Here is a 23,023-nt window from a genome sequence, read left to right on the forward strand (position 1 = left end):
ATCTTTTAGTATTATTATTATTGAGTGTGTTAGTATGTTAATTAGTTAGAATTAGTAAGGGTATTATTGTCATTAGAATGTATTTAATTTGTATTATAAATAGAGGGAGAGACCTATCTCGTTAGGTCATTCATTTTAATCAAATCTTAACATGGTATCAGAGCATGATCCTATCTAAACCCTATTTCCCTCAGCCGTCATTGGAAAACACCATTCCTGCGGCTGTTCTCTGCAGATCCACCTCCATCCCATACTAAATCACAAAACCAACCATACATCCATAATCAGACCCCCCGACGACCCACCCTACAAAACCCCATTGCTGGAGGGCACTCCACGCACCCCCATGCGCCAGCCAAAAGCCAGCAGGGCCGACTCCACGCGCCGGTGTGTGAGTGAAGTGCACTCATTGTGGACAAAATGATCATATTATTGAGCAGTGTTGGGATTTTCACAGCAGACCTTCATGTGTTGCCAATGTGGCCACCACTGACTTCACACCTTTGGGGGCAGCCAATGCAGCCACCACAGACTCCTCACCTTTGGGGTTGAGTAGGGGGCAACGTAGTGCCTCTATCTTAGAGGAAGAGTATTCCAAGTTCCAACAGAATCGCAACAGGCTTCTCTGCCTATTGCATTTCTTGCCCAAATAGGCAATCACACAGTATGTCCGTCATCTATTACTTCTCGTTCTAGTCCTTAGGCCATAGACTCCCCGCTGCCACTGATCATATCACAGGTATACTTAGCTTTTTCTCCACTCTTAAATATCCTGCAAATTTACTTTGTGTTACTCTTTCTGATGGATCCACTACTGCAGTCAAGGGAATTGGGATTGTAAATTCCACTTCTTCTACTTCTCTTCCTTCGGTTTTATATATTCCCAAATTTCCTTTCAATCTTACGTCCGTTAGCAAAATTACTAAATCCATGAATTGTTCAGTGACATTCTTCCTTGATTTTGTGGTTATTCAAGATTTGAAGATGAGGTAGACGATTGGTGGAGGGCGTGAAGCTGGTGGACTCTTATCACTTTAAGCCGCTATCTCCGTCTACTGCCTGCACTATTGCTGCCACACCTTTCCAAATTCATTGTTGCTTGGGTCATCCTTCATTGGAAAATTTAAAATGTCTTGTTCCTAGTTTGAGTTTTGTGTCTAGTCTCGATTGTGAGTCTTGTCAGTTGGGAAAGCACCATCGTGTTTCTTTCGCTTCTCGGGTCAATAAATGGGCTGTAAGCCCTTTTATGTTAGTTCATTCAGATGTCTGGGGTCCTAGTGAGGTCGTGTCCAAGTTGGGCTTCCGGTACTTTGTAACCTTTGTGGATGATTATTCAAGAATGACTTAGTTATGTTTAATAAAAGACCGTTCTGAGTCATTTCATGTATTTTGTGCCTTTTGTTATGAAACAAAGACTCAATTTGGTTTGCTAGTTTGAATACTTCGAAGTGATAACACTAAATAGTTTTTTAGTGCACAATTCACTACTTATATGACTTAGTTTGGTATTGTTCATCAACCATCTTGTGCCCACACTCCTCAACAAAATGGGGTTGCAGAGCAGAAAAATAGACATCTTCTTGAAATCAATCGCACTTTACTTTATCAAATGCATGTACCTAAAGTGTTTTGGAGTGATGCTGTACTTACTGTTTGTTATTTGATCAACATAATGCCATCCTTTGTTCTTAGTGGTAAAATTCCCAACTCCATTCTCTTTCCTAATTCACCTTATTTTCTCTTTTTTTTTTGGATCATAAATGTAAATGTATTGACCAAAATGGATATGTACTGATACTTTGGGCATACTGGAGAGGAGGGAGACCAAGTCTCCCCAAACAAAATCAAGCAAATACACAAAACCTGGGCATACTAGCAACGATTGAGTGAAAACCATAAATAAAACTCACATAAAAGTTCTTAGAAGTAATTAGACATTTAATAATACAATGAACAACCTGGGCATTGCTTTGAACAAGTTGAATGTGAGCTTTCTGGGGGTTCCAGCAAACCAAAATTCTGCCTGCACTATGATGCTCAAAGTTGCTTACTTGCCTCCAATGGAGGAGTTTCCTCTTCATAAACTCTTCAAGCCTGTTCTGAGAGAGTTTAGTTTCAACAATGCCAAGCACATCAATCTTATTCTTCTTAATGAAGTCAATGACTCCATTATGTTTCAGGGGTTTATTGAAACCCCTGCTATTCCAAGAGGCTATCTTCATGGAATAGGTAGGATGACAAGGCCCCCTTTCCTTTCATTTTGCTTTAGAACTCTGACCTCTTTAATCTTCTTCTTATTTTTCACTTGGATAAATCCATCTGCTCCCTCTACTGTAGCTTTGCCTCTGTCATTATCACCTTCAGCATTACAGGCAGAAGCCAAACCTGTGTCATTATTTTCACCACATTCAGACTCCATGGTATTTATTTCTTCTCTGTTTGACCTCTCCCCTCTAATTTCCGCTGTTACATGGATAGCATTTTTTGGTTGAGCTTTGTGGTCAATGGTTAAGCCCTTGTTTTTCTCCTTGTAGTGAGTCACACCCTTTCCAGCACCTTTTGGACCAGTTGGGGTAGCAACAACTGATTTACCTCTTTCTTTCTCTCCCATAGAGTTCTCTACACCTCCATCAGTACTAGCTTAAGTTGGAATCACTGAGTCATTAGGCAGGTTCTGTGTTGGCTGTGGAGGTTCTTTAGCTGGCTTGACTGTGCAACCTTCTTCAGAATGCCACAAAACCTTACAGAATTTACAATACTTAGGTAGCTTTTTGTAAAATACTTCTTGGTATATCACCTTCTCATTAGGCAGCCAAATTTTCACACTTCGTTTGATTTCTTTTGCCACATCCACTTCCACCAAGATTCTAGCATAGATGAGCCTTTCTCGGTTTGTAGTCATCTTATCTGCATAGAGAGGGTGCCCCAGCTCTGAACATATTCTACCCAGTGCATTCGGAGACGAAAGCTCTAATGGCATTTTATTTAACTTAATCAATCCAGGAAGTGTAGTCATCTCCTTCTCATCAAATTGGAATAATTTAGGCATCTTCTTCAAGAGTAAAGGCTTACCATAAGCCAGATATGGTCCTCTTTGCAGAACGTCACTCGAGTCATCTTCCTTGATAAACTTAAAGATGATCCACCCACTCCCATGAGGCCTGACTTCCACCTTCACATTCCAAGCATTAACAACCTCTTGGAGAGCTGCTCTTCCTGGGAATTTACCAACAAAGTAACCAACTAGGTAGTTACTCCTAGTATCCTCCAGGTCATCCATATCTGCTGCTGGTATATGCGCTCCTGAACTATCAGATTCGAAGGAGGGAATTGTACCACAGCTTTGCCTCTTCCTGTTATTGGCAAACAATTCAGTCCATGGAACTTGCTGATTATTCTTCATAAAGGTTCTACCCTCCTCCTTCTTTTGATGATTCTTCACAATACCTTCCGAAATCTGTTCAAGTCTGACTTGGGACTTACCATTTTGCACTGCATGTTCTCCCTCATCAGTTTCTTCTACCTCTTTAGTATCTTTCGACCCAAGGGTTACAGAAGTAGGGGGGGATCTCCACCTCCACAACCCTGTTTTCTGAATGAGGTGTTTCACTTTCTACCTCTTCTTCTTGCAGTGTAGAGAGCCCTAGAACTCTCTCCTTCTCCTGCTCCATCACATCCTTCTTAGCATTTTCATTTGTTCCACTTGATTCAGGTTGAATCATAGTGGAAGGAAGGCTCGTTAATATGAGAACCTTAGAGAAGATTTCTTTAGGTCCCTTGTGCTCCCACCTTTCAGTATTTCCTCCCTTGTCTTTGATGAATTTGAGGGCAGCAATCAACTCTATTTTCAAGTTCAGATCCTTCAGGGGAGAAACCCGTGATTTTTGTGCACCTTTGCGCACCATCGTCGAACCAAAGATTTAGATTTTGGAGTCGAATATGGAAGAAAGGGGGGAAAACAAGTGGCATTCGAATTGGAATCTGCCGGCGACCACCAGTAGGTACAAAAAAGACTGGTTTTTTTGAGAAGCTGCCGACGAACCAGCTGCCAAGGGTAGCAAGTCGAGGTTGAAGATAACCAGGAACTATGGAGGGAGGATAGAAGGATGTGGCCGAAGGGGGTGGCGGCGGCGGCGGGTGAAAGGTAGTAGAACTCAATCCATAGTCCAGAAACCCTAGAGAGGGTTGAGAGCTTCTCTCTCTATTTTGACTATTCACACTTACTATTATTATTATCTCTTCTGCTTGTTACCTTATTTTCTCTACCTCGTATATTTGGGTGTGTCATTTGTTCACCTACTAACTCCTAGGGTGGTTAAGCTGGATCCTCGTGCCATAAAATGTGTCTTTCTGGGCCACTTTTATACTAAAAGGGGATATCGTTGTTATGGTCCTGCGCTGCATCGCGTCTTTGCTTTTGCCAATCTTACCTTCTTTGAGTCTACACCTTACTACACCAAGTCACTGAGCGCTTCTGAGCTTAATGAGTCTCTTCCTTTCCCTAATCTTCCAGATTCTATGTTGCTGTCCTTGCCCAACCAACCATATGAGTCTCCATGTAGTTGAGTCCTTCTGATCGCCTTGATCGTCCTAATTTGCAGGTGCATTCACGATAGCGGCTCCAAGGAAGAGAGTCCCCTTTAGCTTCTACTACCACGCCTTTGGTTTCCTTGTTTGATGATCATACTTCCCATGATGTTAATCCTCCTATTGCTGTTCGAAAAGGTTAACACAAATATACTTAACACTCCATTTCCAACTATGTTTCTTATGACTCCTTATCACCCTCCTATTATTGTTTTGTCTTTGCGCTATCATCTACTACCCTTCCTAATTCTATTTTGGAAGCCTTAGCCCATTCAGGGTGGAGGGATGCTATATTTGAAGAGATGAATGCTTTACATGACAATGGTACTTGGGACTTGGTACCTTTTCCTCTTGACAAGTTTGTGGTTGGTTGTTGTTGGGTTTACACTATGAAAGTCAACCCTGATGGTTTTGTGGTTCGTTTAAAGGCCTGTCTTGTTGCTAAGGGATACACTCAGGTGTATGGTCTGGATTATTCTGATACTTTTTCTCTGGTTGCCAAACCTACATCAGCACGTTTGTTCATCTCTTTAGTTACTACTTGTAACTGGCCTTTGCATCAGCTAGATGTGAAAAATGCCTTCTTGCATGGTGACCTTGAGGAGGAGTTTTATATGGAGCAACCACCTGGGTTTGTTGTTCTGGGGGAGTTGGGCTTAGTGTGTCGGCTCAAGAAGGCTTTATATGGTTTAAAACAGTCTCTCAAAGCATGGTTTGGTCGTTTTAGTGCTATAGTACTCGAGTTTGATCTTCGATAGTGTGCTGTGGATCATGGATCATTTCGTGTTTTATCGTTATAATTAATTGGGTAGGATCCTTCTTGTTGTTTATGTGGATGATATTGTTATTATAGGTGATGATGATAAAAATATTCAGAGTCTCAAACTTTTTCTGTAGACTAAGTTTTAGACCAAATATTTGGGACCGTTGAAATACTTCTTGGGTATAGAAGTATCTAGATATCGTATCAGAACTGTTGTGTCACAGAGGAAGTATGTTCTTGATCTATTGGATGAAGCTGGCTTGTTGGGATCTAAACCAATTGATACACCCATGGATCCTAACAAAAAGTTAATGCCAGATGTGGATGATTTGCTACCTAATCTTGGACAATACCGGAGAATTGTTGGAAATTCGAATTATCTTACAGTTACTTGGCCGGATATATCTTTTGCAACTAGTGTTGTGAGTCAATTTTTAGATTCTCCGAGGACAAGTCATTGGGATGTAGTAATTCACATCTTGAGATATCTCAAAGGTGCACAAAGGAGAGGTCTTTTATATTGTGATCAGGGTCGCACTTATATCCATGGATGTACAGATGCAAATTGGGCTAGATTGCCTTCCGATCGGAGATCCACAATTGGGTACTGTATCTTGGTTGGTGGTAATTTTGTTTCTTGGAAAAGTAAGAAATAAACTGTGGTGGCAAGTTCAAGTGCTGAATCATAATGTAGAGCTATGACTCACACTACTTGTGAACTTGTCTGGTTGAAGAACATGTTGGAAGAATTGGGTTTTTTGCATTCTCAGCCTATGAAGTTGATGTTTGATAATCAAGCTGCTCTTCATATTGCCTTCAACCTGGTCTTTCATGAGCGGACAAAGGACATTGAAGTTGATTGCCACTTTGTTCGGGAGAAACTTGTGCAGAAGCTCATTACAACCACTTATGTGAATTTGGACATGCAGCTTGCTGATTTGTTTACCAAAGAGTTGGGGAGTGCTCGTGTTAAATTCATTTGTAACAAGCTAGGAGCTTATGACATTTATGCTCCAGCTTGAGGGGGAGTGTTAGAGGTTATATATGTTTTTTAGTATTATTATTATTATTGAGTGTGTTATTATGTTAAGTAGTGAGAGTTTGTAAGGGTATTATTTATTGTCATTAGAATGTATTCAGTTTGTATCATAAATAGAGGGAGAGACCTATCTTCAAATTAGGTCATTCATTTTGATCAAATCTTAACAATAACAATTGTATGCGGAGGAGATGGTGTTGAAAAAAAAGCAGAAAGTAAATTTTCTAGAAACAGTTTATTTTCAATCCTGGAAGGTAGAAGAGAGGGCCCAAGACCCAGGACGAAAGGATAGGGTGAGGGAAGAAGGGGGTATGGTCGGTTTCAGCTATTTTTCTCATGTCATACTTCCATGCTGCTTCCCACTTGATGCAGTCTATGTTTACTTTTGAATTCAGGACCAATTCAGTAGTGTTTTTTACTTATGCTACCTCAGCTACTTTAGTTAAACAGAGGTTCTTCATAGCCATCCTGCTTGATGAGGGAGTTGGTTCTGGTTCTGATATCTGATGACACGGAGGAGAGGATGGGCCATTATACTTTTAGGTGGGGTGATCAGATTATTTTTCTAAGAACAGTATAACAAAGTGTTTGGTTTTAATATAATTAGAGCATTTCTCAATCAAAAAATAAACTTTGTTGTGTTAAACAATCATAGTTTAAATAGGGTTAGATTTTCATTGTTTATCAACTCTGTGCTGGTATTTGTGTTAATGATGTTTCCTTTAAATCTGGGAATTATTTTCTTTTGCTGTTTCTATTTCTCTCTTTGTATGGGAATAATGGTTTTATGCAATCTTGGGTTTTAGGTCAAGCTCCAAACTGAAATGAACCTTCGCAAGAATGCTGAATCTTCAGCAGCTTCAGCTGAAGAGAGAGCAAGCCTTTTGCAGGGACAACTAAAGCAGCTTTCTGAAAGCAAAGAAAGAGAGCAAAAAAGTCTTCAAAATGAGCTTGCGCAGCTGAAGAGAGATTCTCAGCTTTCTGTTTCCAGAATAAGTGCAGATGTAAGTTCCTTGATGAGTTTATTGACTTCAAATAATTTGTCAGTAACATCCTTCGTGGAAATTCAATTTTTTAGGTTCAAAAAATGGAATGCAGAGCTAATAATGCTGAAAAAGAATCAGAGCTACTAAAAGAGCAGCTGGAAGAACATAAGCAGCGACTTAGTGAGGTCACTTGTTTTCAATGCTCTTTTATTATATACATGTGATTCAGTTCAAACACTTGTATTGTTCTCTATTTGCTTTTATCCATTTTCCATAAGATGCTTTCACAAAATTTATCTTGGGCTTGAGATTTTATATTCGTCTTATATCTAGTTCCTCCCCTTGAGGATTGGCTTTTGAAATTTTTAACCAATATTCATGCGTTTGTGTTTGTAATGTGCTTGTGTATGAAAAACACACACACACTCACTACTATATAATGCGGGTGTGTGAATGACGCATCACAGAGGTGGATAGATCTATAGATATTATTTGTAGGTTATAGAAATTGGATTTTCTTCTCTTAACTTAAATTATGATTTTTATATGTTAGCAGGTTTAACCAATATACAGAATCTTTGACCTATTTATAAATGATGTAGTCGTTTTATAGTCAAATAATTTTGTTATTTCACCAGTGTTTGCACCAGAAGAGCGAAGTGGAGAAGAAATTATCAAGTTTCACATCTCAAGAAGTTCCTTCTACAGAGACAAGTATCTTAGTGAAGCATCTGCAAGAAGAGCTGAGGAATTATGTAAGTATAATTTTCTTATATATTTTGTTTTATATATTTGTTTTGGCCTTAACCACATTGTCCGTTTTTTGGCAAGTCTTTTCAAGAAATGCTCTAGATTTGGAGTGATTTGTAGGGGTGGGAAGAAAAATCGAAAAGCCTAACCAACTGTAATACCAAATGAAATGGAACTGAAAAATAGGTTAGACATTTTTTCAGTTAGGTTTTTGTTTGAAAATTTTAATTTTTTTGGTTATGGGTTTGGTTTTGGATCGGGCTATTCGATAACTATGGTTGATAAATATTATTATATATAATTTTAATAATTTAAATTAAAAATAGGGCAAAAGATACAAACCTCCCCTGAGGTTTGACAAAAAGACAATGACCTCCCTTGAGGCTTCGAAAATTCTAGGAACCTCCCTCGAGGTTTAAAAAATCCCACGGACCTCCCCTGAGTTTGTCAAAAAGACACGCCTCCTCTTGTATTTTGCAAAAAAAAAAATTTTGAGGGGAGGTTTGTGGCATTTTTGAAACCTCGGGGAGTTTTGTGTCATTTTTGACAAACCTCAGGGGTGGTCCCTGGGATTTTTGAATCCTTAAGGGAGGTCTTTATTTTTTTGCCAAACCTCAGGGGAAGTGAGTGTCCTTTGCCCTAAAAAATAATTGTGTTGCTCTAAGATTGATAATTAAATTTTAATTATGAATATAGTAAAATTTACATATTGATTAATATGGAAGAAAAAATTTTAATTTGTAGTGCTTTAAAATTTTAAATTAGATCCAATGGTTCAGTTCAGTTAACCAGTCGATTATTGATCTAAATACCGGTTAACCGAATTTTGGTTAACCATTTGAAACGATTTAGTTCCGGTTCACATTCACATTTTCTAACAAACTAAAAATTTTGTTCGGTTAACGGTTTGGGGAGTATGGTTCAGTTAACCAAACAATGATGAACCCTAGTGATCTGAAGCTGGATTGTGGGCTTTGGACTTGGTTTGATAGGGTAAATACTCATTTTTTATGATGGAAAAAGAAAAGATGTTATTAGAAGAAATAGAGATGTATGTAGAATAACAAGAAATCATCCTGTAATAAAATTAAAGCCAAAAAGATAAGAAAAATGCAATTCAGATAATAAGGCCTGCCAGTCCTGCTGGACATCTGAAAAGCATGTTCCCTTTAAAGCATTTGGCTGGGAAAGCTCAAGGAGAAGCCACATACCATATCCTGTCCCAAGCAAAGACAGAGTCAACCCTTTTCCAATAAGAATATGCGCATCCAAGCTCAACCAAATCCCCCATAAAATAGCAATCACCACACATCTACACAAACAACCAGCGTCCTTATTCCTTCCAAAACCTCTGAAATAAATAGTCAAAAGATCTTCTGTCGTTTCTTGACAAACCCAATTTCCTTCATAAAATTCAGACAGCCTGCTTCACATGCCCGAAGTAAATGTGTAATGTAAAAATAAATATGAAGCATTCACTGAATTGCTAAAGCACAAGGCACAAACATCTGGAGACAATGCTTTTGAAGGTCTCCTACTCTACAATCGATTGTTGAACCGCTAACCAAATGAATGCCTTTTATTTTAGATGGTACTTTGGCTTTCCACATATGATTCCTGGAAAATTGCACCTCATCATTTTTTGATTTAGGTAGGCTCGAACGCTTACCCAAGTTGGTAGGATTCAACAAGGATTAGAGGCAGGAACTCCTGTTTTTGTTCTGGCTTTTGGCTCGCTGACTTTGACAGGCTCAGTTTGAAGAAGAAGAAGTATCTTGCATCTTTGTCTGATTTTTTCAAGGAAAAATTTATGTTAAATCCTAAAGCAAAAATAACTTTGTTTCTGGCCTTTATTTAATGGATAAATGGGCCAACCAATTGGCTCTATAGATATTATTTTGTGAGTATCTTCAAGCCCATTGTCCTTTTTAGATTACCACTTTACCTAAAAGCTTAAGCTGTTAGGTTGTGGGCCAACAATGTATATCAAGCTTTAACAGTCTGTAACACCTTCAGAAGCTTGTTCTATCCTGTACTCAAAATTAAATAATGTTGGAGAATGGAATTTGTAATGTGGGTCACAGAATTTATCGGGAAAAAATGGATCTAGAGTTGGCTTATTCTGCTCTCCACACATGCTTTGGAAAAGGAATTATCAAGGGGAGTTTAACAAGGAACTCTAAAAGTTACTAAGTAGAGGTTTTTTTTTTTTTCATCATCAAAAGGAATTTATTAGAAGGGTATCAAGGGGATGCCAACCCAGAATACAGAGAGTCAGCTCTGGAAGATGTCACAAAAATCTAAAATTACAGTATGGCCATTCATTGCAATCCTGCTATGCCAGCTGGAAATGCAGTTACCCACTGCTCTTTACTAGTCTGAAGTGGCATGAGAGAGTTTTTGAACTCCTGTTTCTTTCTTTTTCGGCACACCAGAAAATAGCAAGAGGGATGAGAGACAAAGCTTTTCTCTTCTCCTTGGTAGCACGAATCCCTTTCTATGCTTAGAGCTACCCTCCAAGCTGGCAGAGACCCACCTGTGCCTGATCATGGTAATCGCCATATTCCAAAGGTTCCTTGTCCAGGGGCAATGAAGGAGTAAATGTTCAACTGATTCTGCATCAGCCATATGGGGGGAGCACGTATTGATGACAGTCAGATGCTTTTTTCTGCAATTTTCCTAGGTTAATATCTTTCCATGTGTTGCCTCCCAAGAAAAAAAAGCTACCTTTGTAGGGGCAGCCGTCTTCCAAATGTGAGTCCAAGGGAAATTGCTGTGTTCATTTCCATTGGTGAGAGTTTCTTGCAGAAGGATCTGACTGAGAAGGCCCTGTTTTTGTCTATGGTCCACTTTGGTTGGTTGGGCATGTTTTGGTGTTGAAAGGTGTAGAGGTGGCTATAATAGTTAATGAGATGGTGGAGTACCCAATCTTTCACGTTTCAGAAAGGGGAATGTTCCAGAAGATCCCTTGCTCTGAAATTTGAAGGTGACAACTGATTAGAGCTTCCTTATCATGGGCCAAGCTGTATATATATCAGGAAATAAAACACTTAGGGCCTTCTGGTCATGCCACACATCATGTCAGAAGTAAATGTTGTCACCATTCTGCACTTGAAATTTGATAAAAGGAAGAAGTTGTCCTGACCTTTCATGTTAAATTTTTAAACCCCAACACCGTGTGGACCCTTGACAGCCCGACCACTGTGGAAGAATTAGCCTTTTCTTTCAAAAGCTTTCAGTTTGAAACCCTTTTTTTGTTTTTTTGTCTAACTACAAACAAAATAGAAAATTTTTCATTTGACAATGAAGAATCTTAGATTCTTGATTGCGTTAGTGCATTTAAGTATGAAAACCAATGTATGTGGGAATAGATTTAAAACCCCACAACTTTTTGATTCTAAATGGCTGAATGTAGCAATTGCCCAAAATGTATACATGCTTATAAGACAACTAGTAAAGTTTACCCAAGTTTCTAAACAAACTTTAAATCCATTATATCCAAAATAATTTAAGCTTCTAAGTCCTCCTTCAGGGTCTCCTCCATTGGTGTAGGCAAAATTCCATTCCTACTCTATACCAAACTCCCTCCAAATCGTCCAATGGGGGAGGATGAACATAATTAAGTCCCCTATTTCATCGAGTCAGAAACATACTCATATTGTTCTTGAATCTCATCCAACAACCACCCTCCACGACAACCAAAATTGCTATAATCATCACTTTCTAAATCAGAAAAATCCCCCCATATCTTTACCTCCTTACCTTTTGTAGTCGCATTAGAATCCCTGGCATTCTTCTCAACTTGAGGAACTTTCACGATACTAAACTCTCCTTTAGAATCTCTCCTTAATATCTTTGTTGTAGACTCACTAGAAGTTTCTATCTTATTTCTGAATATTTTTTCATTTTAGCACCCAAAAAAGCTGCCTTTCGACGAGCATAAACCTTATTACCTTCAAATTTATTAAGTATAAATATGATAATCATCTGATTTCTCCCGCTAACCTGCTCCTTTTTCACCACCTTCTAAAAACTCTATGGGACTTGACACAGATTTATCACCATAGTCTTAAACAGAATATGGTCTTTTAACATCTTAAACTTCCTCTGAATAAATTCATATTATTAATAACTGCAGGCTGAAAAATAACGAAATGTTGAATAAGAAATTCATTACCAGATGTTATATCTTCCTCCTTCCTAGTACTCATCTTTTGAGAAGTAGGAGCAATACTTTGGGCCTATCTATTATCCAGAGCTAACATAGCAGTACTAGAGGCCTTAAGTTCTGAATCATATGTTTGCTTATCACCAAGACCCTTTTGTGAGAAGCCCATAGGAGAAGAACCTCCCTTTGGATCCAAATTGAAGCCCATGTCGACATTTCCTAAACACTCCTTTTCAAATAATTGGCTCAATTTTGTTAAGAAAGAAAGAGCCCTTTTTTCAATTACTGGGGCCAAGTCCAAAATGAGAGGCATGCATCCTGATCCAATTCTCTTCACTGCCTCCTCCTCAAATGCAGCCTTAGCTGCCTCTGATTGTTTTTGCTCCATCGCAAACCCTAGCATCCTTCTCACTTTTGACAATTGAAGCTGACTGATCTCTGATTGTTTTTGCTCCATCACAAACCCTAGCATCCTTCTCACTCTTGACAATCGAAGTTGACTGATTTACAATTGCCTTAGGTTCATTTTGATGCAGCTCATCTCCACACCTACGGCATAGCTGTTGTTTCCCAACCTTTAGTACTTGCTTTATGGAATAGGATTGACTGCTGCAGCCATACCACAATTTTTGCCTTCCAACACCACCTGACTCCACAATCTGTGTGGCGAAGAGTTTCCTGCACCAACACTCCTGGTTTCCTTACAAAATCCTTTGCTATCTCATAGAAAGCACTCATAAAGCTTCACCAACCTTTGCTTTTTTTACCTTGAGGAATGAAGAATGAAAACTTCTTCCCTTTCCATCCCAACCTGAACTCCAAAACTTTCCTACCTTTGTCCATTTAATCGACATCCAGAGCTTCATAAATACCCAATCAAATAGATCGAAACCACTTTTGCCTATGCCTGAGAGTAGATATGCCATCAGTGAACCAAAACACAACCTCTCTGGAAAACCTAACCCACCTATTATGAGAGACATTGTTCTTGACCACAAGCAAGGATGCGAACCCTCTGACCTTGTCTAATCGCCGATCGAAGGGCTTACCTTCAATCTGAATTGACTGTTTCAGCATCGGCTACAGAAGCTTCCATGGCATTGAGCGCACAAAGGGGAGAAGGGAGTTTGTGAGAGAGAGAAAGAGAGAAACATTCGCGATGCTCCTTGGACAAATTAATTATGAGTATAGGAGGTGCGAATTTAATCCTTGGGCAGCAACAGGACCTCCTAGCAACCATAGCTTTGATACCATGTTAAATTACCAGTTTACCTAAAAGCTTAGGCTGGTTGTGGCCAACAATGCATATCAAGCTTTAAAATACACACACACACACACACACACACACACACACACACTCACATTTATATGTTGACTATGCAAAAGGTACATCATCGATCTTTTTTCAAGGCATGAGGATTTGTGCTGATTGAAAAGAAATCCTCCATGGTAGCAAGTCCAGACCTAAGGGAGGCTAGAAAAACATAGAGGAGAGACGTCGTGATTATATGCGAGAATAATCAGATTTGGAATCAGTGAGTGAAAATGTCATTACCAGTTATACGTAGATCATTCAGAGTTTGTCCTCAATTTGGACTCGTTTGGGTAGTTTTGTTCCTGGGGAAAAGCTTGGTTGATATATGGACTTGGTGGCGATTAGAGCAACTCGAGTAGGAAAATTTCTAGATGTGGGTTTGACATCAAGAGGTAAGGGCTATTCAATTTTCGTTCTGGGGTTTGCAAGGTCATATCTGGAGAATATTTGTAGATGGATTTACAAGGGATTTAAGGAGGGAGCATCCCAAATTTGAAGGACAGTCAAACAAATGTTGGAAATATGCTGGTGCCATAGGAAAAGGAAATCAGCTAGGTAATTGTTCGTGGGGCCAAGTTGTGGTGGCAGGGAAAAATTTCTCTGATGAAGTGAGTCATTGACAAATGGTTCATGGAGTAATGTTGTGGTGGCAGAGAATAAGCAGTACTGTGCACATTGTGGTGGGTCGATGAAAGTGAAGGAATCTGGGCATTCGTGGCTGGGAGACAACAATTTTGTCTCAGTCTGATAGCTGAGATTGCCAAGGTTTTGTTCAGGGATATGAGTGTGACAGAGGCAGTTAGGATTTTGATCAGGCAGAATAATGCAATGAAGCTTGGGTGGAGTGAGCCTGGGTGTTTGATGATTGTTCTGGGCCTCAGCCAGCCAGTGGAATGAAAAGGAGGTTTACTTCACTAACAGGCCAGGAAAATGAACAGGTTGGAGAGCAGATTGAAGTAGTTTTGGATCTGGGCCAGTCTCTGTAAAGGAAAGGAGACCTGGGGTAACTTCCAGTTGGGCCATATAAGTGAACAGACCAGTTCTAAGGTAACTGCCAAGAGGATTTTACAGTAGGCCCTGGATGAAACCAGCCTTTGAACAAGGGCCAGGTGTGGTTACATGTGGGGGTTCTAGTAGTAGTGAGTCTCACAAGACATCTTATTGCTATGTTTCTAGCAGAGGAAGTAGTAAAAGGAGTACTGTATCTCTCCCTGTGTTCTAATGGCCTGAAGGTGTTCTCCACAGATAAAAAAGAGGTCAACAGTGGGTCATCTGGGCGTGGAAATTCTTCTTTTGGTACATTGTTGAGTGTGATTCCTGTGGAGGATGCTAATAATGGAAGAACTCAGGTGGAGCAGAAGCTTCAGTCTAGTGGAAATCAGAGTGGGAAAGTGAATCGGCAGTGGCTTATGTGCAGATTGGGTGCATAGATATGGGGATAGCAAGGATGGCAAGGGATGTAAATAGGACTGAGGATATAAGGTGTATAAGCATCGTTCAGCAACGAAGGAGGGGATAGGTAAGAAAGGCTGTCTTGCTTAAATTTGAGTAAATTCTAACCTGTGGGTGAGCACATTCTAAAAGGAGATTCTTCTGGGAGTTATCAGTGAAGAATCTTATACTTGTTCTAAGTCAGACTTAAAAATGGGGTGATATTTCAGACATTGACAGTGACAGAGTGACTATGACTGTGAATTGGCATGTGGTAGTGGCTTATTATTGGATGATTGCCGTGAACAATCTGGTCATGATTCTGATTCTTTTGATGTTCTTGGGGGATTTTTTTTACGCGCTTCCTCCTCCACGGAAGGGTTGAAGAATGTATCTATTTTTTGAGGAAGGGGGTTTGGGTGAAGACTTGGAAGTGAATAATCAATGTCGGGACAAAATTCTTCCAAACCATGTGAAGAAGGTTAGGGCGAAGGATGTAGAAGCTCAAAAGTTATTGGATAATATGGAATTATGTTGGCTGATTAAAGAGGGAATAAATTTTGTTTGGATGGTGCTAAAGAAAAAAGTGAAGAAAGGACAGCATGAGTAGGCAAATTTATAAAGCTTTGTCGATTATGATGAGAAGGGCTTAAAGAGGTGTTTTTTTTTTTCTAGACTGTTAGGTTTTTTTTTTTTTCCCCCTTTAATTTTGTTATTTTATTCTTTTGTTTGTTATTCTTTTTCTTGATCTGAGGATCTCTTGTCCTCTCTTAAGTTGTAATTTCTCTCCACTTTTTCAATATAGTTCTTTTTTTTTAAATAAAAAAAGACAAAAGTACAATAATTTTTAAAAAAGTCCTAAAAGCCTCGAATGTGTTAAATTTGAATCTTTGGCCTTGTTTCTCATACTGCGTCAGATTGCTTGGAAGTATGGGAGTTCCAACTGGTGAGATGGTAATAATTTGAGGTTGTAAAGGAATTGACTTTTAGAATTATCAAGCAACTAAGGAAGTTTTTGATGGTTGAAGTCCTCGGTTCAAATTCTTAGGGGACTTGGCTGGCGAATCATTTCCATTGCCTCCACTGGCTGTTGTGAGTAGAATTTGGAATCTTGCAACCAAAATAATTGTTTGTAAAGGAAAAATGTAAGATGAAAGGCTAAAAATTAGCGCAAATTTTGATGTTTATGAACAACTTATGATTGGGTTATGGATGCTCTATTGCGGTGTGTGTATATCAGTGCATGTTTGTGTATAACACATCGCTAAAAGTTGTAAATGCATAATAATTACACTAGCAGTGTAATTCATATACAGTTAATTTTGAGCACGTGCATCTTAGAAATATGGCAGTTGAGCAAAGTTTTTGGTACTTTAGGTAGCTTTTAGGATTTTTAGATGGAAAACTTGCTATTATTTATTTATTTGTGTGTGTATCCTATTCATGCTCTAATTTGGACAGTTTGAATTTGGGTTATTCTGTAATTGAGACAAACACCTTATATAGTTGATTTATTTTTAAAATCGATTTTTTCCCTGCTATTTCATTCATTTTATTGAGTTGCTTTGATTGTTTACCAGGAGTCTGAAGTTCGAGAAGCTAGAAAGTTGAAATCATTTCATGAAAATATTGAGTTATTGAAGGAGAAGTTAATGGAAGAAAAATGTCGTCGGGAGAGGGCTGAGTCAGAGTTACTCAAATTGCCAGAGCTTGAGCTAAACTTGAAGACATTGGAGGATGAATTATCATCTTGGAAGATGATGATTAAAGATATTCCAGACCTGTCAAATCCTGAAGATATAACTCTTAAGTTTGCAACGTTACAAAAGTATGCGCCTGACTTCAAAACCAATAGTTTTTCTTATTTTGAGGCTGTTGCTCAGTAGCTGCTTTGGCGTTAGATTATTTCCTGAGGAGATCTCCTCCTTTGTGTTTATTTTTTCTTTTTCCATGCTATGAATCAGGGTATGGGACTTTCAGAAAGGACAAATTTTCAAAAATTAAAATTAAAATATGGGAGAAAATTTTAGCTATTAATACAACAGAGCCCAAAAATAAATTCATTTACTTGGTTGGTTGTACTTGATAAAATTAATACCAATAACTTGCTGCAGATTAAGAGACCTTTGAAGGCTCTCTCTCCGGATGTTTGCGTGCTCTGCTGTAGGAATGCTGAAACAGCCTCCCATCCCTTTTTGCATTGTGACTTTGCATGGAGGATTTGAAACAAACTGTTTGGTTTTATGGAAGAGTGTTATGGTTTAGCTCTATTCAGTTGAAGTCTTGTTAGTCATATCTTTTGCTTGCTTTGGAAGAAGTAAGGATAGGGCAGCCCTGTGGAAGTATAGCAAGTTTGCATTTTTATGGGGTTTTGAGTTGGAACGTAGCGCGCATATTTTTTCTAGGAAGAATTTGAATTCATCATTGGTGTGGGAAAAGATTCAGTATTTGACTTCTTTATGTGTGTTGGGTTTGGAATTTTCAGGGAAGCTAGTTTTCAGGATTTAAATAGGGATTAGGGGAACTGGTCGGCTTGATTTTTGTTTATGTTTTGTTTTGTTTTGTTTTTTTTGTTTTGTTTTTATTTTTTTTGCTGGTTTGAACCAGATTTTTCTTGAGAGATTTCTTATTCTCCCTCCTTGTAAATACTTTCCCTATTAATGAAATTTATTTTGCCATAAAAAAAAACAACATAATTATTCGGAAAGGGTGAACTTGTAGCTTAATGAAAAAAATATTTTTGAATGTTTGAATACTGGAATTGTTATTTGTCCCTACAAGCTTCTGTTTTTAGGGAGTGAGCAAACCATGTATATTAAATTGACATCTTCCCTCGTGTGGAGAGCTGGAAAAAACAAGCAATAATATAGTATACAAGACAGATATGAGTGACAATGTTTGAACGAAGAACCTCTATAAAACCAGAAATTTTACACTGAGTTAAGCAACCACTGGACCCCAAAAGCTTATGCCGACAATGCTTATCAATCTAAAGATACACCTTACATGCAGCCTTATTGCATTTGTTGGGAAGATAAATGGATAATGAGGAACAATTCTGGAACAGTATCATATATTTTTTTTTTTGCATTAGTATGAGATTTTTCTTCTGGTTTTAGGGGTGTGGTTTCTCTCACCTAAATCCTGGATTGGTTGGCTGTGCTTTGATGTTTTTGCATATATTTTTTATTTTTGCCATTTTTTTTGTTCTTTGTCTTGTTTAGGAGCCTTTCTTATCATCTTTGTATACTCTTCCGTCTCCTTGTAAAATTTCTCCCTTTATTAAAAATAACAGAATGAGGTTCTTACACAATAAAAAAGAGATTTAAAAAAAAAAATCAAATGACGGATGTGCCCTTAACTCACTTAACTACTTCAGTTCAAGTTGGTGCTCAGAATATTTCTTGTCCTTTCATCTTCTCTGTAGGTATTAATTAATTACCTTATCTCTATGGGAGTCTTTGTTATTGATACTCTATTGTGTTCATGTTTATTATGTGCAGTTTTCCTGTGGTGTGGAGGGAATTTTTTCTTTTCTTTAGCATTCTCCAATAAATAAATATGCATGTAGTTTGTTGCACATGCAAATGGGACCAGAATGTATACGTATACTTTCGTATATGTTTTTACATTGAAAGCTGGTAGGATTAGATTTTTTATTAAGCTACTATTATGGTTTTTTGCTTTCTTCCTTGTATCATGCCTGTTTGCGAGTTAGTATTCTTTTCTGCTAATGTGGGCCTTTATTGTTTTTATAGAGAGGTAATTGATAGCATGATGAAGGTGGGTGAGGCAAATGCACGCTTGAAACAAATTGAGGTGGCTTTGGATGCTGCTGAACTAAGTAAACAAAATGCTGAAGTTGAGGCTGCTTTGGCCAAAGAGAATGAAGAAGCATCCAAATCAGAGGCTAAGCGGCTTGAATTCATGGTTTGTATTAGATTAAGTTTGTCTAAGTTGCACTCTTTAGTTCACCATTATTTATCTATTTTTGATATGAAAAAATAATATTTTTTGATAGAAAAAGAAGAGATTTCATTAACAAGAGAAGTATTTACAAAGAAAAGAAATATATAAAGACATAAGAAAAAGAATTACGGCTAAAGGACCAGAAATCCTCAAGAAATAAGAAAGTAAAATGAAAAAAAAAAAAAAAAAAGAAAAGGCTTGAATTGTTGTTTTTCTTTAGAGAAGGATAGGTGGTCTTGGTCTCTGGATCCTTTGGGGGTTTATTTGTGCAAATATTTTTGTGATTTTTTGAATAGGTTGATTTTTTATTTTCCTCTCTATTGTTCCATTTGGAAGGTTAAAGTTCCCTTTAAAATTAAGGCCAAAGTTCCCTTTAAAATTAAGGCTTGATCTTGTTGGTTGCGCTTGATAGAATTAATACCAATAACTTGCTGCAGGTTAGGAGACCTTTGAAAGCTATATCTCCGGACATTTGTGCTCTCTGCTTTAATTGTTCAGAATCATCATTGCAATTGTTGATTTATTGTGACTATGCTTGGAGTGTTTTGAATAAGTTATTTGGTATTTTTAGGTGAATGTTGGGTGAGTTCTGAAGACAGTGGAGGATTTTTTGGCAGTGACTTTTGCTGGATTTGGCAGGAAAAAGGATAGGGCAGAGCTTTAGAAATGTGTTTTTTTCTGCAGTTTTTTGGGGGTTGCGGATGTAGTGTGGGACAAGGGAATTTTAAGGGGTGAGCTTTTCTGATATTCAGCTCGATTGGCGTTATGTTTGGAGTGTTAGTTTGTGATGGTTTTTTCTCTTTTGTTCTTTAGTTTGTAGGTTGTTCCTTCGTGTTTTCTATCTGGACTTTACAGAATTTGTTAAGGAGATGTTTTATTCTCCTAGCTGTATATTCTTATTCTATTAATGAATTCTTCTTTTATTATTTAAAAAAAAAAAAAACCAAAGGAAAATTAAAAAATCACAAAACTAACTAAGAAAGCACCATATTAAATCCTTGCCAGAATAATTGGTAGAATACTTTATATTATTTAACTCATGCTGACCCTTTCTCCCCTTGCTTTGCAACAATCTGAGTGAACTTTCTATCCAAAATCTGTCCACCATAATCCCATCTTGTAAAACAAGAGTTGAGCTTCAGTATCCTTTTTAATCTCCTAAGGGTAAGCAAAATTCCATTCCCAACCAGTTTCCTGCTGCCCTTTATCATTACCATCATCTTCAAAGAGATTAACACCTTCTGAATCATTAAGTGGACTTGCCTGCACTTGGGAGATTACTGTCACATCCCTTTTTTTGCCTTGTGACCAACCGTGATCACACTAGTCCTAGGGATGAATTTGTTTTTCAAAAACCATAATACAAGTAATAAGCTATGTAAAAGAGTATTTGTTAAAATAAAAGAAACTTTTTTTTTCAGAATGTAAGCTGATAGCCGCTCTTGGTCTTTGGACCCCTTGGAATTTTATTCCTGCAAATATTTTTGAGTTCTTGACTGGTACTGATTCTTCGTTTCCTCTCTATAAAACTATTTGGAAGGCCAAAGTCCCCCCTAAAGGAATTTTTAGAAGAAGAATAACCATTCTTATTTAATTTCAAGAGACACGATTACAAGATAAATAGTAGAGGAAGGCCACCAAATTAAGGAGGCCACAAAATCAGAAAATCAAATCAGTAGATATCTAGGCTAGAAAACAGGAAACTGAAACTGTTAGAAACTGAAATAGTAATTTCAGATTTTGAAAAATAGAATTTCCTAACACCCCCCCTCAAGTTGGAGCGTAGATATCTATCATGCCCAACTTGCTTACAAAGAGCTCAAAACTAGGTCTGAAAATTCCTTTGGTGAAGATATCGACTATTTGTTGAGTAGTAGGAACAAAAGGCATGCAAACAGCTCCACTATCAATCTTCTCTTTTATGAAGTGTGTGTCAATCTCTACATGCTTCGTGCGGTCATGTTGTATTGGATTTTGAGCAATACTTATGGCAGCTTTGTTGTCACAATACAACTTCATTGGCATGTTCACCGATATCTGCAGCTCTTCAAGAATTCTCTTCAGCCATAGCATCTCACAAACTCCATTAGCCATAGCCCTATTTTCTGCCTTGGCACTGCTCCTTGCAACCACATTCTGTTTCTTGCTTCGCCATGTGACCATATTTCCTCAGACATAAGTACAGTATCTTGACGTGGATGTCAATAACTGAGCCTACCCAATTTGCATCAGTGTATGCCTCTATGTTCTGCTGTGTGGTCTTCTGGAAGAGTAAACCCTTGCTTGGTGTACTTTTCAAGTATCTGAGAACTCGATAAACTGCTTCAAGATGTTTCTCGTACGGTGAGTGCATAAATTGGCTTACCAAACTCAAAACAAAAGTAATATCGGGCCGTGTATGTGATAAGTAAATTAACTTTCCCACCAACTTTTGATACCGAGTTGTATTCATTGGATCACCTTCCTTGTCATCTCCAAGTTTCTGATTGGGATCTATTGGAGTGTCTGCTAGCCCACAACCGCTCATCCCAATCTCCTTAAGGAGGTCAAGGACATACGTCCATTGGGAGACAACAATCCCTTTCTTCGACCGAGTGACCTCCATTCCAAGGGAATACCTCAGAGATCCTAAGTCCTTGATCTCAAATGTTGATGAGAGGAAAGTCTTCAATTAGTTCATCTCAAGTACATCATCTCCAGTGAGAATTATATCGACTACATACACAATCAGTATCGCTATCTTCCCATCTTGTGAATGTCTTATAAACATCGTATGATCACCTTGCCCTTGAGTCTACCCCTGACTTTTAACAAACTGAGTGAATTTCTCAAACAGGCACTTCGTGACTGTTTTAACCCATATAAGGACTTCTTCAGTTTACACACCTTTGTGCCAAAATTTTCACCAAATTCTGGAGGTGCATCCATGTACACTTCTTCCTTTAGGTCTCCATTAAGAAATGCATTTTTTACGTCCAACTATTGCAGAGGCTAGTCACGATTAGCTGCAAGCCTGCAAGTGACAAAAGAACTCATATAGAGTTTACCTTTGCGACTAGGGCGAATGTCTCCAAGTAATCAATGCCATGGGTCTGAGTGAATCCCTTTGCAACCAATCGAGCTTTGTATCGTTCTAGAGAACCATCAGATTTATAGTTGACTGTAAACACCCATTTGCACCTTACAGTTGTCTTTCCTCTTGGTAGATCAACTAACACCCACGTGCCATTTTTTTCATGAGCTTTCATCTCCTCGAAGACGGCCTCCTTCCACTCCGGAACTTTTAGATCATCCTGCACAATATTAGGAATCTCCATACAACAATTGCGAGGTAAAAGCACGAAAAACAGGTAAAGGCTCGGTGAGGACATTACCTGTTGGGTTTACGGATTTTGGACAGTTTAAAGAATTGGAAGACCCTCTCTTTCGAGTTGTTCTCTGTCGCGAGTAGACAATGTCAAATGGTACCAACGCTATGGTGTTTTTTTTTTTTTTTTTTTTCTGTTTCTCCTTTGTTAGTCATTATAAGATCATGAACACCATGAGATGGCACTGTAGGAAGACCTGCCTTTTTAGTATATAAAAAACTCAACTCACTTTCTCCTGGTATAATAAAGTTTGGGTTTTCAGGTTGAATAATCAAAGTTGGAGAAGGATCATTTGCGAGCCTTCTGTTTGGAAAAAACCCATGAAACACAACCGATTCTTTGTTTTGGTTCCCCCCCTTGAATATGAAGCGTAAAATAGGGATGTAATTCAAAGAATGTAACATCCATGGTCACAAACATTTTTTTGGAAATGGGTACAAAACATTTATACCCCTTTTGAGTGGGAGCATAACCAACAAACACAAATTTTGTGGCTTGGGGTTCAAGTTTTCCTCGATTATGACTATGAATATGAACAAAAGCGGTACAACCAAATATCTTTAGTGGTAAAAAAGAAGACATCTGATTTGTTGCATAAAACTTATGAAAAACATCAAAAGGTGTTTCAAAGCTTAAAACCTTATTAG

The 23,023-nt window shown here is 38.2% G+C and overlaps 1 protein-coding gene across 1 annotated transcript in view; it reads left to right on the plus strand.

Annotated features, from left to right (window-relative positions):
* Nucleotides 1-23,023, plus strand: part of LOC131163716 (mitotic spindle checkpoint protein MAD1) — a 138,401-nt gene that overhangs the window by 13,890 nt on the left and 101,488 nt on the right. The window contains exons 4-8 of the mRNA XM_058120419.1: nucleotides 7,196-7,393; nucleotides 7,468-7,560; nucleotides 8,014-8,130; nucleotides 16,620-16,867; nucleotides 18,798-18,969. Coding sequence (XP_057976402.1) covers nucleotides 7,196-7,393; nucleotides 7,468-7,560; nucleotides 8,014-8,130; nucleotides 16,620-16,867; nucleotides 18,798-18,969 — 828 coding nt within the window. The remainder of the gene's footprint in view (nucleotides 1-7,195; nucleotides 7,394-7,467; nucleotides 7,561-8,013; nucleotides 8,131-16,619; nucleotides 16,868-18,797; nucleotides 18,970-23,023) is intronic.

This window comes from Malania oleifera, chromosome 9 (genome assembly GCF_029873635.1).
Source record: "Malania oleifera isolate guangnan ecotype guangnan chromosome 9, ASM2987363v1, whole genome shotgun sequence".
NCBI classification, from domain to species: domain Eukaryota; kingdom Viridiplantae; phylum Streptophyta; class Magnoliopsida; order Santalales; family Ximeniaceae; genus Malania; species Malania oleifera.